Source organism: Equus asinus, chromosome 4 (assembly GCF_041296235.1).
Source record: "Equus asinus isolate D_3611 breed Donkey chromosome 4, EquAss-T2T_v2, whole genome shotgun sequence".
NCBI classification, from domain to species: Eukaryota; Metazoa; Chordata; class Mammalia; order Perissodactyla; family Equidae; genus Equus; species Equus asinus.
This window is the reverse complement of record NC_091793.1, coordinates 102,802,681-102,824,560: the sequence shown is the minus strand read 5'-3', so window position 1 is coordinate 102,824,560 and position 21,880 is coordinate 102,802,681. Positions and strand designations below refer to the sequence as shown.

General features: G+C 37.8%; 1 protein-coding gene across 2 annotated transcripts in view; it reads left to right on the top strand.

The window, feature by feature from the left end:
* KCNH7 (potassium voltage-gated channel subfamily H member 7) overlaps positions 1–21,880 on the top strand; it is a 475,858-nt gene that overhangs the window by 347,414 nt on the left and 106,564 nt on the right. For both annotated transcript variants that reach the window (XM_070507994.1, XM_070507993.1), the window contains exon 6: positions 1,057–1,271. In XM_070507994.1, coding sequence (XP_070364095.1) covers positions 1,057–1,271 — 215 coding nt within the window. The remainder of the gene's footprint in view (positions 1–1,056; positions 1,272–21,880) is intronic.

Here is a 21,880-nt window from a genome sequence, read left to right as displayed (position 1 = left end):
CCCATTGTACAAGAAACTCTTTAGAACATTTCCTGACTCTTTATAAGCAGCAGACAATAGGTCATTTCAAAAGAGGATGGAGCTGGTCAGGGTACTCTTCCTCAACAAGGGGGCCTGGAGTCCTGGCACCTCCCCAATTGTCTTTGCAGGAAAGGAATGTGGGACGTGACCAAGGACGGTCCAAGGATACACATTGCCAGCTGTAAAATGAATAAGTTGTGGGCTTCTAATAACCAGGTACTACCAACTCCAGACACGTCCTGTTACCTAGCTAAGGTCACTTCAATTATAAGTTATGTTTGCCAAAGTATTCTTCTGGTATGGTTTTTATTTTTTCTTAAAAAGTGGTCAGTCCTAAATCTAAATGAAAGAAAAAAAAAGATAAGGAAGGAAAGACTTAAAAACTCCCCACAAAATCCTAGAATTTTCATTAGAGTCCACAAAAAAAGGAAAGGAAAGAAAATGACATTTGCCCTTCTCAGCCTTACCTGAAATTCCTGTATCTGGACTTAACTCTTCTAGAAGCTCTGTGAAGCATCTTGTACAGGCAACAGAAGCATATGAAGAACCCAGCTGACTTTTCACTTGTCATGGCACAGAGAGGGAGGTAATACAAATTGGAACAGGGTAGACAGCCCATTCAGAAACTTCATGGCCAACATGATTTTAACCATAGGCAAGTCTTTCATTGAATAACTCCTGAATTATAAAAAGAAATTCATGAGAAACTTTGAAAGTAGTATTTGACCAATAATAGGGAGTGGAGTCATTTCTTCTATTCCAATCTTTAATGAAAGAAGCTGATTAATAGCTAAAGCTGCCATCTGCTCTCTGGGTGCATACCTAGGACCACTTCTTATCATGAGATACTTACATGCCACTTCATGTGGTAGATGGTGACCCTAAACCCTGTGTCAGGTATCAGCAGGCTGCATTTAGTCACACCTGAATTGGGGTCATATTGGTCATGGATCCCTAGCAGGTCATCCAGGACCATCTCTTTCTTCTTCTGTTTCTTCTGATACTGCTTTCACAAATACTTTCCAATTTTTTTAGGACCTTTTAATCATATCAAGTCAAGCCTCCTGGGATCCACATCGGATTCAAACCTCAACAAATACAGCACCATAAACAAGATTCCACAGCTCACGCTGAATTTTTCAGATGTTAAAACTGAAAAAAAGAATACATCCCCTCCTTCTTCCGATAAAACCATTATTGCCCCCAAGGTCAAAGATCGAACACACAATGTGACAGAGAAAGTTACCCAGGTAGGACATGATTTTACGATCAATTTCAATGGTTTTGAAGCTTCTTTTCTGCATCATAAACACATTCTTTTTCCTATGAATGACTATCAAGAGAGGTAAGCTATTTATTTGCACTCCAATTTCTTGAAATGTTGCGTAACCTTCTAATGCAACAGACAAATAAAATTATAGATTGTGATCTGGTCTACTACAAGACTAAGTAAAAATGGACTAACTTGGTATAGTTCCCTTTGTTGCAGAGGTGGTTAACCTGCTATTCATCATGCTGGGATATTTATTGTTTTGCTGCCAACTCTTGCGTTCCTAATGTGTGGCTTTTTAATATAATGGATGTGTCTATTGAAACTTTAGTTGACTAATTGGGATTTAGTCTTAGCTGTATCCTCCTTTTTTGCACTTATTCTACTAAGTAGAGTCAGATATAAGTCAGTTGAGCTGTCTGGGATGATGAAAAGTCAGAGCAAAACAAGGTGTTTCCTAGGAACAATATCTTATCGTTTTCAAATAAATATCGCAAGTTGAACTAGGGTAAACAGGTACAGTCTAGCAGGAGTCCTGCTTTAAAGAATAGATAAAAATGATTTGTACTTATTATATCAAAATACCAGCCTAAGCATTACCTAGCTTTTGCTTACAATGCACTTACATTGTTGGGAATTCATGATTCTAAAATTTGTGTCAAGTAAACAGGTTTTTTTACAAACAATTTACTTAGTATATTTGATCAGCAAATCTTTTCATAAACTGTCATGATATAAAGATAAATTTGACCCCGATGTGTATCCCAAGCATTGAAGCTTTTGAACTAAGTTTTTCTGTAATTATAATCACTATTATAACAACACTATAGTAATTTGTAAATAAGCTCTTGTGTGTGAGCTGAAATAACCTTGTAAAGACCGTGAGTCAGTTGTAAATAGATGTAAGTAGTCTCTATTTATTTGAAATGAGAAATTATACATACTGCTCTAATGTATATTTTGATAGGTGTGTAGTATAGTGATTAGGCTTTCTGTGATAATGATGGCATTTGGTTTTCCCTAACTTATGTTTAGTAAACTAGGCTTAACGGTGGTAAATGAATAGTCTACTGTTATTCATGTTGTACTGGCACCATTTTGATAATTTTGAATTTTACTTGTAATTGTTTTTACCATAAAAATTCTATTATTAGTAGACAGTAACCATCATATGGGTATAGAGAAATTAAGAGATTTTAGAAATTGCACAAAAGACTGGTGGCAAATATTATGGTCCAGGCCGTGCCAGTAGCATAAGTGATAAAGTAGGCATCAGATGCTTGACCAATGTTTCCAAATCTTCCAGTTTTAAAAAGAAGCTGAAAATGCAGAATTTAAGGCAAACTCTTAATTTCTAGGAGTTGGCAAACTCAACCAAAATGCTTTTTTAGGCCAAACAAAATATACCTTATGGCCTGCAGGCAGTCAAGTGTGAACTTTGCAAGGCTCTCATGCCCTTGATCCACCACAGGGCCCACCCTGTCCTGCCACATTCAGTAGGTCCACTGTGCCAAGAGAGGGTGATACACATGTGATCAGAGGTGGCACCTGCTCTGGAGACCTTCTGAGCCTGCTGAGAGGAAACAGATATACAAATCACTATACTGATATAATATTAATAAAGAATACAGGAACACAGATTAGAGGGAAAGTAATTATGCTTTAAGGTAAGAATTTTCAGAGAAGGAAAAGAGATGGGATGGGACATTTAAGCTGGACCTAAAAGGTTACTTATCAAACTGGGTAGTAAGTTGAAGAGCATAACCCAGAGCCACATGAACTTGTGTTTTAATTCTGGCTAAGTCATTTATTCTGTGCCATGGAGACCAGTGCCATTTATTATGTGACATTGAGGAAAGTTTTAGTGATGACAAAATTTATTTCTCAGGATTGATATAAGAATTAAATAGAATGAGAGGAAATTCTTCATCACAGTGCCAGGTACACAACGAGCAACGTCAGCCAATATTGTGTTTATTAGTGTTCTTGCATGACTTCCCCCTGCCCTCCTCGCCACCTCTGCAAGATCCTTTTATCCCTACATTTCCAGGGCCTAGTAGAGCACCTGGCAGAGTGCAGTTCATGAAATCTTTACTGAAGGAAGGGAGTGAGGAAGGGAGGGAGGGAGGAAAGAAGGAAGGAAGGAAGGAAGTGAGAGAGGGAGGAAAGAAAGGCAGGAAGGAAGGGAGGAAGGAAAGAAAGGAAGGAAGGCTGGTCAAATGGACAGGGAAAGGGGTGAGAATCCCAGGAAGAGGAAAACAACAATAACAAAGTCGTGGAGGCACAAAGGTCACTGTGTCTTCTGAGAACAAGTGTTTCCCTGGCCCAGGGAGAGGCTAGGCTGGGCAGGGGCTTGTTACAGGTTGGGGAACTGCTAGAACTTTCCCCTCTAGATGGTTCTTCACTACCTTTTTCCCATAAGTGCCTTGGGGGTCTGAGTAAAATCCAGCAGCTTCCATCAAAAGCTTGGGATTCTTTTAAGATCTCATGCTTTCTCTTTAAAATCCCTGTGGCTTTTGTGTTTAGATCCATAATGTTGCAATATTTATTTTAACATTTTAAAAAATGTTTTAAACTACTTAGCACTGATGGGATCTGAGGCCCACAGAAAGGCCCCAGAGTTTTTCAATAGCTTCTCCTGCTTCACCCAAATTATGGAGTACCCCCCCCACAATCTCCAAAGTACCCCAATCAGAGAAATATGATGCAGTCTAAAAACCTTTTTAAAGTGATAGAAGATTAGAATTGAAATCTTGTTTTATAAAGATTTTTTTTCTTGAAAAAGAGTGGCCCTGAGCTAACACCTTATTCCCACCTTCTTCTATTTTGTATGTGGGACAGCACCACAGCATGGCTTGATGAGTGGTGTATGTCCATGCCTATGATCCAAACCCACAAACCCCAGGCCTCAGAAGTAAAACATGACAAACTTAGGCACTGCACCACCAGGCCAGCCTCCTTTGTTTTTACCATGTGAAAGATACAGTGATAGGAAGGAGATTCTGGAGACAGATAGAGCACAAGCAGCTATAGTTCTGGCCAGAAATGATGAGGGACTGGAAAAAGTCTGAGATGGGAAACTAGAAAGAAGAGGATCAGGCATGCTCTATCTTCTTTTTAGTGCCCCCTTTAGCTCTTAGTAACAAACCTTCTAATAGTCCACATGTCAGACCAAACAAAGTAGAGGTTAAATATTGAGAAATTCCTCCCACAGACATAGCCTCTGGAAATTTTGTTTAAGAGCTTGCAAGCAGGGTGATCCTATCACTATTTTCTCATTTCATGGTCATTTAGTTTCCTGATCATAGCTATCTCTGGAATTCCCATATTCATAACATATAGCACACTTATTCCCTCCACAAAAAATAACTTGATAATAACCCAAAGACTTTATTATTCCCTTTGTTAGGCCTGTGTGGAAATTCTCCTTGTCAAGGTACTCTCAACGTCTTTGCTGTAGGCAGCCAGCAGCATTTTCTTTATCTAATGTTCATATTTATTTTATTCCCTTTATAGATTTGTATGGTAATCCTTTCTTCAAAAGATATCTGGGTTTGATTCATATATCATTCAACAGGGAGTTTTAAACACTCCTCTGAGCATGAATAATAGACCAAACATCAAGAAAAAAGTCATAAATGAAAGAAACAATTAATCACTGCTCATGCTATGCTCTCTTACCATTTAGATATTATCTATTATTACATTAGCTAATCACTAATTAGCCAATTAATTATTTTCCTTCTCAGCTAGAGTGAGCGTCTTCAGAATAGGAGCCATATTTTTATTCGTTTATTCCTTCATGTATTTGTTTCTTCATTCAACAAGCATTTATTGAGAGCTAGTATGTACAGGGCTAGGTTGTTGGAATTTCTGCCTTCAAGAAGTGAGAGAGACAGACAATCCAGTACGTGGGCATTGCATGCAGTCTGAAATATTACACTACAGGTAAACTCAGAGTGCAGAGGGTGCCTAGAGAGGAAACATGACCTACATTGGCAGTTTGGGGGCAGTAGATAGGGAACATAGACTCTTAGATGAGTTTTGAAATTTAAGAAGTTTCTGGCTAGGAATTAGAATCTGGAGTGGGGTACACTTGGAGAATTGTGAGTACTGATGAATGAATGAACCATGGTGTCTGTATCACTAGTGCCTAGCATAATACACAGCACATAGGAAGGACTGTCAAAGATTCACTAATGGACCACTGAAGGTATTGGGAGAATTAATCAAGAGTAAACTTGTGGGTCAGAAATCCCCAAAGCAAATGCTTGCCTTCCAAATTCTCCCCTTAGGCAATATCTGATTCTTGCTGTTTTAGGTCCAGAGACTCCTTTTTTTGGCTGGTCTGACAGCTTCTGGGGTGCATCAATTCTTTATGCCATATTCCATCTGACCTTCTCTACTCACTGGAGGAAATCCACTCTCAGAAGGTGTGGATTTATTTTTTCCTTAAGTACAGTCCAGCTGGTACAGCTGATATGTAGTAGGGTCCACTTTGGGGAGGCAGGGCCCTGGTTGACTAATTCCTACAAAATTCCACTGGAGTGGTGGAGAGAAAACAATGAACTGGAAGAAAAGTTGGGTGGGTGGAGAGCAAAGATCTGCTTTTACCATACAATTGTGGCTCTCAGTTGAAAATCAAATTCTTGACTGTATCTGTCCCCTTTTAAATAAAAGTAAACCAAACTTTTGCACCCTTGTATGATTTCATTATCCCTAAGGCTAGTTCTAGTTCAAATGTTATGCTAATTTTTAGGATAAAATGTATTATTTTGTCATGTTCAATTTTTACAAATTTTGTATTAGATCACTCTCCCTAGATATGCATAAGAATATCAGAGGGTTTAAGAAGATGGCACTGTGGATTCCAGGTCTTTATTGGCAAGTCATGTGAGACTGTATCAGCCAATGCTGTAACAGAATGCAAGTAACAGAAACCCAACTGGAGCCACCTTAAGCAAAAAATGAAAGGAGGAGGGGCAGTTTATTGAGTCACATAACTGAGAAGTGCAGGGGCAGATCTGCTTTGGGCCATAGCTGCATTCATTGTTTGAACAGCTGATGACACTCTCTCCCTCTCTCAGCCATGCTTTCTTCTGTAGTGACTTCCCTGCACATCTGATTGAAGCAAGACCCTTTGACCCTTACGTCTCACATAATGCTCACAGTTGGTCATCTGATGAGAAGGGCTTTCTCTCCTCCAGTGTCCATATCATTCCCAAGAAAGTGGACTCTGATTGGCCAACTTGAGTCCTGTGCTCATCCTAATGGTGGAAGAAGTGTAGCCCTTTGACTGATGACTACATCCGAAAAACGCAGTGGGGAGGAGAGGCTGTAAGGAAGGAGAACAAAACAACAGTGGCTCATTGTAAAGCTGAAGATAGGCATTCAGACTAACGGCATCTCACACACACACATACACACTTATTGAATGCTCATTATGTGCTGGGTAGGCGCTAGAGGCTCAGAAGTATAGAACCTAGTACCAGTACTCAAGAGGTTATAAACTACTAGGAGAAACACAATACAACAATATATAATAATAGGATTTACAAGTGCTAATGTAACAAATGCTACAAGATCATATTAGGAAACTAAAGGTAGTTTGAGTTCCTTTAGCTTAAGTACTGGTCAAATACAACTTATTACTTTGTTACTTAAGAGGAACGTTTTGGTGAGTTTAATAGAAACCCATATCGTGATCATCAGATAATAAGATATAGGAAGGGACTTAAATGAATCAGAAGATTTTAATCTGGAGAAGTGATGTTGGGAAAGGGATTTACTACTAGTCCACAAGTATAGTTTTCCTATAGTTTCACTAAGGAGAGTTCTCAAGAAAATTAGTTTTAGGAGTAATCACAGAGACTCAGGTCATAAGAAAGATATTTGTCATAGAATCTTGAAATCTACAAAGAACTTTAAAGCCAGAATAGATTCCCATTATTTAGGATTCTTTTAAGTATATTATTGGCATGAAAATAGAATTAGGATAGATCTACTAATAGCTGACATTTTTTACAATTTACAATTTTACAATTTACAATTGACACAGTAAGTTGATCATTTACTGTGTGCCAGGCTATATGCTAAAGGGTTTAATGGATTATCAGTTTTAATCCACATAACAGTCCTATGAGTTGGTACTATTATTATCATATCCATTTCATAGAGGAGGAATCAAGCTTAGAAGAAGGAAGCAACTTGCCCAGGCCACATAGGAAATAGTGGAAGTAACCTTCAAACTGAAGTCATTGGACTCCAAAAGTGAAATTCTCTCTCTTTTTTTTTTTTGGTGAGGAAGATTGTCCCTGAGCTAACATCTGTGCCAATCGTCCTCTATTTTGTATGTGGGATGCCACCACGGCATGGCTTGATGAGTTGTGTGTAGGTCCATGCCCGGGAACTTGCAAACCCTGGGCCGCCAAAGCTGAGTGCACGAACTTAACCACTACACCACTGGTCCAGGTCCCAAAAGTGAAATTCTTTTTTTTTTTTTCAATTGAGTTAATGGTAGGTTACAATCTTGTGAAATTTCAGTTTTACATTAATGTTTGTCATTCGTGTTGTAGGTGCACCACTTCACCCTTTGTGCCCACCCCCCACCCCACCTTTCCCCTGCTATCCACTAAACTGTCCTTAGTCCACATTTTTAAATTCCTCATATGAGTAGAGTCATACACAGATTATCCTTCTCTAGCTGGCTTATTTCACTTAACATAATTCCCTCAAGGTCCATCCATGTTATTGCAAATGGAATGATTTTGTTCTGTTTTGCAGCTGAGTAGTATTCCATTGTATATATGTACCACATCTTCTTTATCTATTCGTCTGTTGATGGGCACTTAGGTTGCTTCCACGTCTTGGCTATTGTAAATAATGCTACAATGAACATTGGGGTACATAGGACTTTTGGGATTGCTGACTTCAAGCTCTTTGGATAGATACCCAGTAGTGGGATGGCTGGATCATATGGTAGTTCTATTTTTAATTTTTTGAGGAATCTCAATACTGTTTTCCATAGTGGCTGCATCAGTTTGCATTCCCACCAGCAGTGTATGAGGGTTCCTTTTTCTCCGAAACCTCTGCAACATTTGTTACTATTAGTTTTAGATATTTTTGTCATTCTAATGGGTGTAAGGTGATATCTTAGTGTAGTTTTGATTTGCATTTCCCTGATGATCAGCGATGATGAGCATCTTTTCACTTGCCTATTGGCCATCCGTATATCTTCTTTGGAGAAATGTCTGTCCATGTCTCCAGCCCATTTTTTGATTGGGTTGTTTGATTTTTTGTTGTTGAGTTGTGAGTGTTCTTTATATATTATGGATATTAAGCCTTTGTCCAATATGTGACTTGCAAATGTTTTTTCCCAGTTAGTGGGTTGTTTTTTTGTTTCAGTCCTGTTTTCATTTGCCCTGAAGAAGCTCTTTAGTCTGATGAAGTCCCATTTGTTTATTCTTTCTATTGTTTCCCTTCTCTGAGAAGGCATGGTGTCTGAAAAGATCCTTTTAATACTGATGTCAAAGAGTGTACTGCCTACGTTTTCTTCTAAAAGCCTTATGGTTTCAGGTCTCACCTTTAGGTCTTTGATCCATTTTGCGTTTATTTTGGTGAATGGTGAAAAAGAATGGTCAATTTTCATTCTTTTACATGTGGCTTTCCAGTTTTCCCAGCACCATTTGTTGAAAAGACTTTCTTTTCTCCATTGTAGGCCCTCAGCTCCTTTGTCGAAGATCCAAAAGTGAAAATTCTTAATCTCCCTAGTACACCCTTTCCATGATTCTGTTTTGTTTTCCCGTTGGTCTCCTAAATCTACTCAAAAGTCAGCATGGCATTTGGATATCCTTGTAACATTTGGCCGTACAGCCAGAAGTCTTAATCTGAAAGCTTAGTAGTAACTTATCAAAAAAGTGAGTCTACAGAAATAGGGAAAAGAATGTGGTAGATTTTCTCCAAAACTCTTCAAAAGTTGAAAAAAACATCCTTAACAAGGGAGCTTCATTTCAGCCTTATCTTTTGTTTAAGTTTATATCTCATCTTTGTAACTAACTTTAGACTGGGCTGGAGGGATTTTGTTTTTTGTTAGTGGCATGCCACTCAGTTGCAGGAAAAGCAAAATTCTACTCCTGTTACTGACATAAAGAAGAGCTCAAATATTACGGCTTTCTATTTTCTGCTGAACTTTGTCCATTGTAAACACGCACATCATTTCTTCATGTGATTCCAAGGCTTTCAGTTTATACTTGCTTTGACAGAGATCCAAAACAATATTTGTAATTCAGTATTTCTTTAGAAATGAAGACTGATTTATAATGGAGAGATAGTGTTGATTTCATTTTATTAGCTAATGTTTAAAATTATAAATGTGTGCAATTTTCGTATATCAATTACACTTCAATAAAGCTAAAAAAATTACGTATCTCAGGCTTAATAGTAAAAACTTTCTTAACACTTTCTTTAGTTTCCCTCGAATTGGGTAAACTTAGTCCTAAACTTTCTTCAATGGCAGTATTAAAAAGTATCTTCCAGACACAACTACAAATTAAAAGTGGTTTTATGTGTAGCAATAATTTTCAGTAGTAATGTCATTATAATTCGGACTCCAATTCAGATTCTGACACCTGCTGGGTGTCCTACAATTCAATTAATTTTGACACTATCTACCAGAGATAGCATGAGATTTCACAAATTAAGAGCTCAATTTCACAAGACTGCCCCCCACTTCAGACACCAATCACAAGTCCCGGTTGTCACTTGTGCTTCTGACAGGCTGGCCATAAATTGGAGGCTCCTACAACTTCCTCCCTGGGTTTGATTGATCTGCTAGAGTGGCTCATAGAACTCAGAGAAGCATTTACTTATGTTTGCCAGTTTATTATAAAAAGCTATAACTCAAGAACAGCCAGATGGGAGAGATGCATAGGGCGAAGTATGGGGTGAGGGGTGCAGAGATGCCATGCCCTCTCCCAGCATCTCCACATGTTCGCCTACCCAGGAGCTCCCCAACCCCGCCTTTTGGGTTTTGATGCAGGCTTCATTACGTGGGCGTGCTTGAGGAATTCATTGGCCATCAGCAATCACTACAACTTCCAACACGTCTCCTGTCCCCAGAAGTTGAAGTTGGGGGGTGAGACTAAAATTTCCAACTCTCTAATCCCGTGGTTGGTTCCTCTGTTGACCAGCTTCCATCCTTAGGTGACCTAGGGCCTTTCCAAAAGTCACCTCCTTAACATAACAAAAAATACCTTTATTGCTCTTATCCCTTAGGAAATTAATAAATCAAGGCTTTAAGAGCTCTGTCCCAGGAACAGGGACAAAAAACAAATATGTATTTCTTCTTATAAATCACAATATCACAGTCATGAATTAAAAATTACACTTAATTAAGGGATCTATTTTTCAATGGTTTATTTTTATAAAACCTTATTGATTGTTCACTCTTGAAATTACAGAAATCAAAATTCACAATACTTCTACAATATGATTTAAATGTTTTCCTAAACTTCATTTCTTGCCTAAACTAATATAAATATCATGCAAACCTCAATAAAACTGTACAGATCATCTTGAACTGCCAGAAATAGTAATAATCACGAAATTCCAAATTAAATTTGAAATGCAATGCAGGAATCCAAAATTGCCTCTGAACACTTCCAATTTAATATGACATTAGTTTTGCATCCATTATCTTACTGTTATTTATAGAATACCAGCAAATTTGGTTCGGTAAAACAGAAATCCCATCCAATGTTTTCCCCATATTATGGATTTAGTCTGTGTCTACACATGCAAATTGAAATGAAAACCAATATATATGGATGCTGCAAGTAGCAGTAAAGCACATTTATTGGGATAGTTGTGGACTCAATATTTGTGAGTGCTTATTAAACATTAAGTCAAAGTGTTATGTGAAAAGGTGATGCAACAATGTATGTCAAAGTCCTTGCTTTCAAGGGCCTTTGATTGAATACAAAGCTTTGATCTTTGAGATCCTGGATTATGTTTTCTAGTAGTCTATGGGCAAATAAATTTATTCTGTAATCTATTCAATGATGAGGAAAAGATAAAAAGTAACTATAGACATTTAAGTAACAATTGACTACTGCAAGCATGCTGTATGCTACATATATATATTAAATGTTAAGTAAGGATGTTCACTATTTTGAAAAGGGAAGAGTGTGGGTGTAATTTAAAAAAGCAACAATTTGGGGCCGGCCCAGTGGCATAGTGATTAAGTTCACGTGCTCCAATGCAGCTGCCTGGGATTCATGGGTTCGGATCCTGGGCATGGACCTACACACTGCTTATCAAGCCATGCTGTGGCAGCATCCCACATACAAATAGAAGATTGGCACAGATGTTAGCCCAGGGACAATCTTGCTCAAGCAGAAAGAGGAAGATTGGCAACAGATAACAGTTCAGGGCCAATCTTCCTCACCAAAAAAAAAAAAAAGCAGCAAATTAACTTTCTATCTGTTTTCACTAAATACTATATGCATGTGAAAATTGATCATCACTTGCTGACATACTCTAAAGTTTTACTTCAATTTAAAACATCTTAATTAGTTCAACATACTTCTCCATACTTTACATAATGAAGTAATAACACCAATATGAAACCCTAGTAGCCACTGACTAAGAGCCATAGCTTATAGGACAAGCATTTCTGGGTAACTGTTTTTAAAAAGCACCTGTTTGGTTTTGTACATTCATCACACATTTTAAAATGAAAGGAGAAAAAAAATCTCCTCCTTTAAAAGTTTTGTCTGCCAAAGAAACCAGGTTGAAAATAGATGCTTGAAGTAAAGAAGTAAAATACAAGTGGTTAGAAGAAACAGGTAAAAATAATTTAGTGCACATACCAATAGCCTGGTTGCTATGGCAACCAGAACTCATGAGATTGCAGATTATCTGTTGCCAACATAGTTCGGTGTTTATCCGCTCAGGTAGCGCATGTCTGGGGTTAAAGTCAGACCCAGGGCCAGAAGGGAAGCACTGCAAGGAGTTCCTTTGCTCATTTGCCCTCATTGCCTAGGGATGGGGGCAAACACGGGTCAATATGGGTTGCCCAATGAGGGTGGACAGAAGCAGCAAATTGTTCGTGTTCCACAGGATTGGAATTAGGCAAAGGATTTTTATCAGATATAGAAATTCCAGAGAAGACATGGCATTGTCACATCCCAAGCAGCCCAAGGTCTTGTAATGTTAAGTGGTTGTGAACCATTTCTTGTGTTAGGAAGTGAATTCAACCGTGGCATCTTACTTAGAAGGAAATCCCAAATAAGAAAATAAAATAAAATACAATAAAAGATCCCATTGGTTACCTGGGTGGTAGAATTGTGGGTAATGTATTTTCGCTTCTAGTTCTACTTCTCTGTATTGTGCCAATCACATTTATAATGGAAAATATGTCGTTAGATAATCCTCTAAAACTCAGTTACTGCAAAGGAAGTTATTAAAAAGCAGTTAATCTTCCAAACACATGGACAAAGAAAACCAGATTGGTGGTTACGAAGGGGAAGGGGTTTGGGGGTGGGCATAAGGGGTAAAGGGGCACATATATGTGGTGACTGATAATGTACAACTGAAATTTTACAATATTATAAACTATTATGACTTCAATAAAACAGTAATATTTTAAAAATCAGTTAATCTTCATAAAATTTTAAAATTCAAAAGACCCTTAAATATGATCTTCCTCAGGGTTTTCTTGTTTGTTTGTTTGTTTTTTTTTTTTTGCTGAGGAAGATTCACCCTGAGCTAACATCTGTTCCAATCTTCCTCTATTTTGTATGTGGGTAGCTGCCACAGCATGACCACTGGCGAGTGGTGTATGTCCATGCTGGGTCACCAAACCAAGCCCACCAAAGTGGAGAGCGTCCAACTTAACCACTGCATCACAGAACCAGCCCCTCTTCTAGCTTTTTTTTTTTTTAACTTCCTGATCAAAGGAATCATCTGGAACACTTCTCTCTCTCTCATTGTCCTCCCACCCCCTGGAAATTCAAAAAGTTTCAATGGAACCTGAGGATTCTGAATTTTTAACAAGCCCCATTCCGTTTGCAACCTCTACTGCCATATTTTTAAGAACAGGAAAATTTGGGAAACGTGGATGTAGCCCAGCCCTCTCATAGTGCAGGTAAGAAAGCTGGAAAGAGAACCTCGTAGAGACTTAGGTTTTGTTTCTTCTTTGTTATTGTAGATTGTAGCTCTTTTTGTAGATTTCTTAATGAGATCATTGGTTCAGTTATATATTCTTACGATGTTTTAATTAAAATACTTTTATTTAAAAAAAGACATTAATTCTTATTTATACAATTCACATTGGAGAAATAGGCTTACTTTCATGTGGGAGCTACTGAGTCCAGGGAGAGGTACTGCCATATGGAACTACTGTGCAAATCCTCTAAGAAACAATCTTCATTTAAGAGAGTTTGACTGGGGCCAATCCGGTAGCGCAGCAGTTAAGTTCACACGTTCTGCTTTGGGGGCCCGGGGTTCTCCAGTTCAGATTTAGGGTGCAGACATAGCACCGCTTGGCAAGCCATGCTGTGGCAGGCGTCCCACATATAAAGTAGAGGAAGATGGGCACAGATGTTAGCTCAGGGCCAGTCTTCCTCAGAAAGAAAGAGGAGGATTGGCAGCAGTTAGCTTAGGGCTAATCTTCCTCAAAAAAAAAAAAAAAGAGAGAGTTTGCCTAGGCCGGAGTGCTCCAAAGTATCTTCTTCATGACACTGGTCTCACAGATGTTGCCTAGAAGAAAATTTTCTTAGTCAAATAATACCTTCTCCTGCCCCCAGAAATTAACATGGCAAATAAGTACACTGAAAGTTCTGAGAAGTCCTTGGGGCCAGCCCCATGGTCAAGTTCAGCATGCTCCACTTGGGCAGCCTGGGTTCACAGGTTGGGATCCTGGATGTGGACCTACACCACTCATCAGCCATGCTGGGGCGGTAACCCACATATAAGTGGAGAAAGATTGGAATAGATGTTAGCTCAGGGCTAATCTTCCTCAGTAAAAAAGAAAAAATTCTGAGAAGTCCTGAATTAAAGAAATCTATAAAACTTCACCTTACTCAATAAGCTTTGAAATTTTTTTGGTGATAAAACCCATTTTTAATTATCAATTTGTTTATGTATAACACCTATTGATATTCTGAAGAACTCATATTTGAGAAAAGACGCTTTAGGAAATACTGACCTAGACAAATGCCTTTTCACAGGTAACTGAGAGCACCGTATGCTCAACTCAAACACGGATGTGTTAGAAATTTGAAAACTTTTAAAAGGAAAAAGGTTGGGATAGGCCTGAAGTAACAGTGGTGGGAAGGAGGTAGTACCTAACAGGAAGTACATTTTCCCTCCTTGTTTTCGTGAAGTCCACTTAAATTTCTCTTCTAACCATGTGCCAAATATAAACTCAGCTTAGATGAGCTGGAGAAAATACCATCCATATTTCCTTCTCTGTTTTAAATATCATCTATATTTCCTTTTCCGTTTTAAATATATCTGTGACAAGTACATCTGTATTTTGAAGCCTACTCCTTTAGAATCACTTAAGTAAAAATGGGAATACTGTAGGACACAGGGTCATGGAGAAGAGAATTAAAAAGTGTCTGTCTTTCTTCTGAGAGTACCATAGTTAAAGCTGACCTTATGCCGTATTTTAGTAGCCATCGAGTCAAGAATGGAGAACCTTCTTTTTCTGTCTCTTGTCCCGATGTCCTGAGGTTGGTGGTACTAATGATATCACTTTAATGGTAGAGACAGAGATGAGGTAGCCTGTGGCGAGAGGTGAACCAGGATAACCAGGTCACATAACCATGCTGTTTTCCATACTTCCTCAGCTCCTCTATGTCCTGTTGGTCTCTCAGTCCTCCTTTTCCGATGTGGCAGAAAATATTCAAAATGGTCTGCAGCCAGGTCTAGTCTCTGGTGCCTAGTTATCCCTCTCACATTTGAAGTGAAGAATCAAGCTGACGAATCCCCATGCCATTATTAGAAATACAATCTTACTTTTCAGGTCACAGCAACAACAACAGGTGAAATTGAGTGAAGTAAGTCAAAAGAAAAACAGAATGTAATAGAAACATTCTAGGGCTGTTTCTTGGTTGACTGGCAGCCGTCAGTTGAGCTGTACAATCCTGTTTCCGATGATAAGCTGTCATTTGTAAATTATGCCCATAGCAATATCCATTATTCATGACTTGGTATTGGAAAATAGTGATTTCAGGCCCCTAAATTTTCCTCCCTGCAGGCACCTGAAATACTTCCAAAATTGACTACTATATTACTTCTCATTCCCTCTCTTTGTTTTTCCCACCATCATCAGATCCTACCAGCCTACTTTGTGTTTTCAGTGAAGAAGGACTTATTTCTCTTTCCTACATATCCTTCCATAGAAATGGATGAATAAATCCTGATAGACAGAGTACTCTAATTCTAGTAAATGGTCAACTGCAAGCATGAAATTTCAGTTTTAATTTAAAATTAAAAGTGTTTCCCAAAGAATAAGTATTATTGTCCATTCTACATAACCTAGTACTTGAAAGTGAATGGAAACTAAAGAAATGTTAAAACTACTGGATATTAAAAAGAGAGAGATCTTTATCATAATTTTGCATTTTAGAATTATTTTGTGTTATATAATAAACTAAAATAACCCTCAGCTCAGACTTCTGATTAGTCATTTTAAGATTTTTGAATATGTTTCTTACACAAATTTCCCTAAATTTGTCCGCATTTTGAAATCAAACTACTCCTTTAGAATCAGTAAGGTAGAGAGGGGAAAAGATCAGTGTGCAAGGAGGTAGAAGGAATCTCAACTTGGAGGCAGTTTTGTTCCATCCTGAATCTTCAAACTCTGTTTTTTTTAAGTTCAGGGAAAACAGCAGACACAGATTCCTTAGTTCCTATTTCATTCCCATGCAATGATCTTCTCCGGCATATCAAACTGTGAAGGAAAGAATTATCACATATTACATGGATAGATTAAGGTTCATCCTGACGGTTGTAGTCTCTCTGGTTTCTTCACCATGTTATTGCTACAGCGATAAAGAACGTAATAGAGAGAAATACTCTGATGCTGTTTTCAAGGAAATCTCTTTTACAAAATATAAAGCTCTCAATGCAATTGTTCCAATAGTTTTGAAATATGTGCTCGTTTGAGTAGTAGGTACCTATAAGCAGGATGAAGCATTGGGACCTCCACACCATCTCCACATTCAGTAAGACCAGCTTCATTCTAAGTGGCTTTATAGATGGGCTTTCTCTTAAGAGAGTGTGTATGTGTGTGTATATGTGTGTGCATATGTTTTCAAGAACCTGAAAGGGTCAGGCACTCTCAACTTTGCTCTAGTTCCACTATTTATTCTGTGCTTTCTTTTACCAAAACTACTTAAACGTCTTAATTGATTCTGCTCATCAAGTCCTTATTCTTACAGAGAATTTTGAGTTAAGTGAATTATCCAGAGTCCCACAAGTTGTCAACTGCGCACCTGAGACTAGAATCCCCAAATATGGACTTGGAGTCTAGTGGTTTTTCCACTTGGCACTCCCACTTGGCCATTTTAATTCCTGTATCCTTTCTTTTCCATCGAAACTGCAGAGTCCCAGAATTCCATCATCCATTGGCCTCCTGGTCCAACTCCTCCAAGCCCCAATCCTCTTCTCCACAAGACACACGGCTCAAGAAGCACAGAGTGCTGGCACAAGTCAGTTTCCATAACCAGCTAAAACCAAGTAATCAAACAGGCTACATTCTTGAAGATAAGTTTTCTACTATCTGCCTCAAGAATAGACAGAAAATTAACTTTGCGGGAAAGTAAACTTAACTTTTTTTTTTTAACACAGTCACTAAAATTTAGGCTATTACTCATTCGTTCTGAAAATATTCTCAGAAAAAAGAATCTGATGCTACTTTTGTACCAAGAGGTTCAAATGTAGAATTTATATTAATTGTCAAGGAGAGACACAATATACAAGAACATAAAAAAAGCAACAGAGAAAACCGTGAACTTCTGTTTCTTCAGAAATTATTTTTATCACTGAAAATAAGATTCTTAAATGTTGTCAAGAACAGTAATTCTACATTGCAGAATCCATCTTTCATCGTATGTAAAATTGAAATCCATATCAAAAGACTATACAGCAAAATACAGACATGCATGTCTCATAGTGAAGAAAATAACCTGATTTAGCCAGCGTGGCCTCTGGTTCACAGTATTCCAAGAGCTTATAATGTAAAATTTTGAAAGGATTGGTTTTAAGGTAAGACTTTTAAAAATATTTTCTATGTATTTAACATACACATCTCTGTTACCGACTCATATGGAATATTAAATTAGATATTTTAAAATTTATGAAATTCAAGAGTGAAAATTGAGAGGATATTAAGATCAGAAATATACTTTAGTTTTTGTGCAGTCTATTTTTATTTCCATAGCTTATAAAGAGTTAATTCCTTATTAATAGGAGTCTTTACCCACATTCAGCTCTTGAGAATAAACCCGGAACACAATTACTGGTTCATAACAGTTCCAGGAAGTTTTAGTTACAACATGTGAAATTAACCTGCTAATAGTTGGGATATAATTACATTCAGTTGGCACTTGACATTCGGTTTGTGTTCCAAAAAACATTAAGAATAGACTTTGAAGTTCGCAGGGAAACATTTATTTTAGTGTAGTTATCCAGTAGAGGAAAGAAAGATTCCTGATTAATCTATAAAGGTTAAGAGAACCTGCTTCTGCAACATTTTCAATTTCCCAAAGTTCTGTAGCTGTGGAAAGCAGCAGAGATCAATAATATCATTCTCTTCTCTTGCTTTGGCTTAATGCTTAACCTCAGGGACCTGCTACACACCTTGATTCTGGTTCAACCAGTGAGCTTAATGTAGCTATTTAAAAGTACTGGCATTGTTTGAAACAGTTATTCCCAACCCTATCTTAGAGAGAAAATTCTGTTTTAATGGGTTAATTCCTTCTTTGCACTAGAATTCACATGGACTCACTTTAACACATCCTTTGGAATCAACTGTTCTCATCTTCCCAGAAAACAGATATACACACATACACATTACAGAAGACATGTGAATATTTCCTCTCCCCAAAGCGCTCTTAACTATGCATGCTTTCCCCCTTCCCTGCCTCTTGTATTCTCACTCTGCACCAGCACATACTGTCTGCTCTGGGCAAACAGTGTCTTTTAAGTGCCAATTGTCCTGCTTATAAGTCCTTAACATTTGATCACAGTGGTCCCTAGAATTTCTAATTGCCATTCTTTTCTCAGAATATCAAATCCTAACCATTTCTGAGATCCATAGCATCTCCAGGTAAATTTGAAGCCTTTCCCAGCTTGCATTGACCTCTCCCATCCTTAAATTCTAAGGATATTTGGTCTTTTCTCACGCAACTAAACAGTTTATTTCCATGTTGCTTTCTATCTCTTGGTAGATGGATAAATGATAGCTAGACAGTAGATAGATAATAGATAGATAGGTAGGTAGATAGATAGAGACAGACAGACAGATAGATAGATAATTTGTGTGTATGTGTGCATGTGTAATGAGTTTCTTTCATCTTTGTAACTTTGTCTTGAGAAATAGGATTATAACATCTTCTTAAAATATGTCCCAAAGAACCTAGCATAATGCTCACTCATCAATTGTAACCAGGCTAAATAAAATGCCATTTCATACAGTACATTCTTGACGCTCAAAGAGAAGATTCTAACTTCTGATAATATTTCTTTGGTAAGAAGGAATAAGGACCTCATATGTCCACTCATTTAGCATTCTGAGTTCCAGCCTGGGCTGAACTGTAAGAGGTTGAGACTCTGATATCTTTAGCTTCCAAATGGAGATGAGAGAATGTCACCTGGATTCAACTTCCAGCTCCCTTCACTTAATACTGCCAATGTTCTTGACTACATTGTCTGATCTTTCTTTGTCTTAGATCCCTAATTAGGATTCAAGTAGGAATAATATCTTCCTTGTTGTAGGCACTAACTAAATGTGTAGTGTTAGGACCAAGGCAAAATAGCTAACAATTCTCTCATTCTCCAGATTTGTATGGCATGCCTACTATGACAGGATACTGTGTTAGAAAGTCTGGTTACAATGGTAACACATCCCTGCCCTCTAGTCAAGTAGGCAAAGATACAAAGATTAACAGAACCCATCTCAAAGTGTAATAAAGGTTATATTATAGAGTAAGGAGTAATCTGTGAACACAGAAGGGGCATTTAACCTAGTCTGGAGTTGTCAAAGGAGGCAATACCTACCTTGAAACAGGAAGGAGGTGAGAAAATAGAGGATGCTAGCCAGCTAGAGGCATGACAGTGAGGGTGCAAGGCGCACAAACATTAGCACAGACATTTTTAAACCTAGTAACTTCTTGTTCTGTGAGGTAGACCATTCTACTTGGTCTATATTCAACTCAATAATTCTCCCTCCATATCATGGATGACTATCTGATTATCCAAATGTTCTAAAGTAATACATAAAATTATAAAGAGTTTGTTTAAAAATAAATTCCCTCAGTTCTTCTCATTGTAATAAAAATCCATGTTTTCTGAATGTTGCTAACTTGATTAGAGTATTTCATATAAAAAGCTGCATGAAAATCCAGGAGTTTTGTTCTCACTAGGATATATTTGCATCTTAAAGGAGAAGTTCATTAACTCAAATGAATCTTTTATTGATGGAAGCATGGCAGAGGGAGGTGAAGGGATGGCAGTCGAAAGAGAAGATGTTTTTAAGACGCAGGCCTTCTGGTTCTATCTGTATCCTCCCGCATTTCCTGCCACTCTGCTCTCCTCAGGTACAACCATTGCTGTCATCATTCCTCTTTCTGCACCTTCAGAAAGAGTTAGGGGCTCCATAAAACAGGCTTCTCCTGAAGAAGAAACATTAATTGTGATTCAAAATAAATTTATGAATGTGAGGGCTTCCTATGTTTACTGTAGACTGAACCATTTTCCATGTAGTAATTGGTCAGGAAAACTAAGAAAAATGCATACAGCACAGGTGTCTATTTGAAATAGTAGCATTTTAATAAACCTAGATTTAAAAAAAAAACAGAATTCTTATATTAACTAATCAGAACTCCATTTTTTATAGCTTAATCTAATACCTGCCTTCAATTAGAATTTTTTTTTTCCTCTCCTAAGGTCTTGAAATAGCTTCATTAAACTCTTGAGAAATTATAGTCTCCTTGGCAAAATCGTTCTTCATAGAATATCGGGCTACATTTGCAATCCCTTCAAATAAAATCTAAGATGACATTGTCATGAAGTAGAAGTTAAAATAAATTCCGTCTCTCTATCTTGAGGATCAGCCTGCACTTATTTCCATTCTAAGAAAGATGAAAAGTCAGGAATTCATAGAACTTTAAAAAGGGCATTAGCAGGGATGCTATCACGGCCTCTCCAGAGGCATTCCCAGGTAGGTAAAAATGTATTTTTTTGCTCTTGAGATCTGATTCCAGTCTCTACTTCAGTCATCATACAAGTAGGAACAGTCTTCACAACACACACATACGCAACACACACACACACACACACGATTCCTTAATGTTGTTTCTCAAGTTTCTCTATCCTTTGGGGACATCATTTATTCTGTATCTATGACACAAGGCACTGTCTACCCGCTGTGCACAAGCAGTATACAACAGTGACTTTCCCTGATGAATTTAGGTAGGGAGACTATTTCTAATATATTACATAATTAGTAAATACTAGAGAGCTGTGTTTAACTAAAGTATGGGCCAGACTATATTTTCATTCAGGTAAAGGTTATATCTGCATGGTTAGGAGAAACTTCATGGAAAAGAGATGACCTGTTCTGGGCGTTGAGTGATGAGCAGCATTTGGAATAGTGGAGAGGGTGCTGTAAAATGAGGCTAAGGCTGAGCCAAGGCCCGGCAAGGGGAGTCAGAAGCAATTACACAAGAACAGAGCTCTTCGTCTCCAAAAAGTTGCCATTATCACCTTGCACTTTTTATCTCCATACCAAATTATCCTTTTTCCTTTTGAGTTCCCTCAGATGAATGCCCTTGGGTGCTTATTTATCCTATGAGTATACACACAAATTTCATTTCCAATCTATAAAAATTGAACAGGTAGCAAAATATGTAATATGACTTGATGTACGCTTGAATTGTGAAAGCTAATTGCTCGTTCAGTTGAGTTTTGAGCTGTGCGTTGGGTACTGATCATTGCTGTCATAAATAAATATGCTTGCTTGGAACCCACAAGAATATATAAAGTTCATAAGCCTTCCTTTTCACCAGAAATACAAGCTCTGATCGTCCTATCACACAAAACTAAACCTTTGATCCGTGTGTAAGGGTATCCTTTAGCCAATAAATAATTAGCATTAGTTTTAAAAGACAAGTAATTGATATTCAGTTTATCAATAAATTTAAGATATTGAATGACCTTTCATATAATTTAAAAGAAGACTTTTAGATCCTCATGTTCCCATTCCTGTTAGAGGAACATAACATTTTCCAGTAATTGAGTCATCCCCACTTACCTACATTTAGAGTGAAATACCTCTCTCCCCTCCCTCCTGATTTCTGT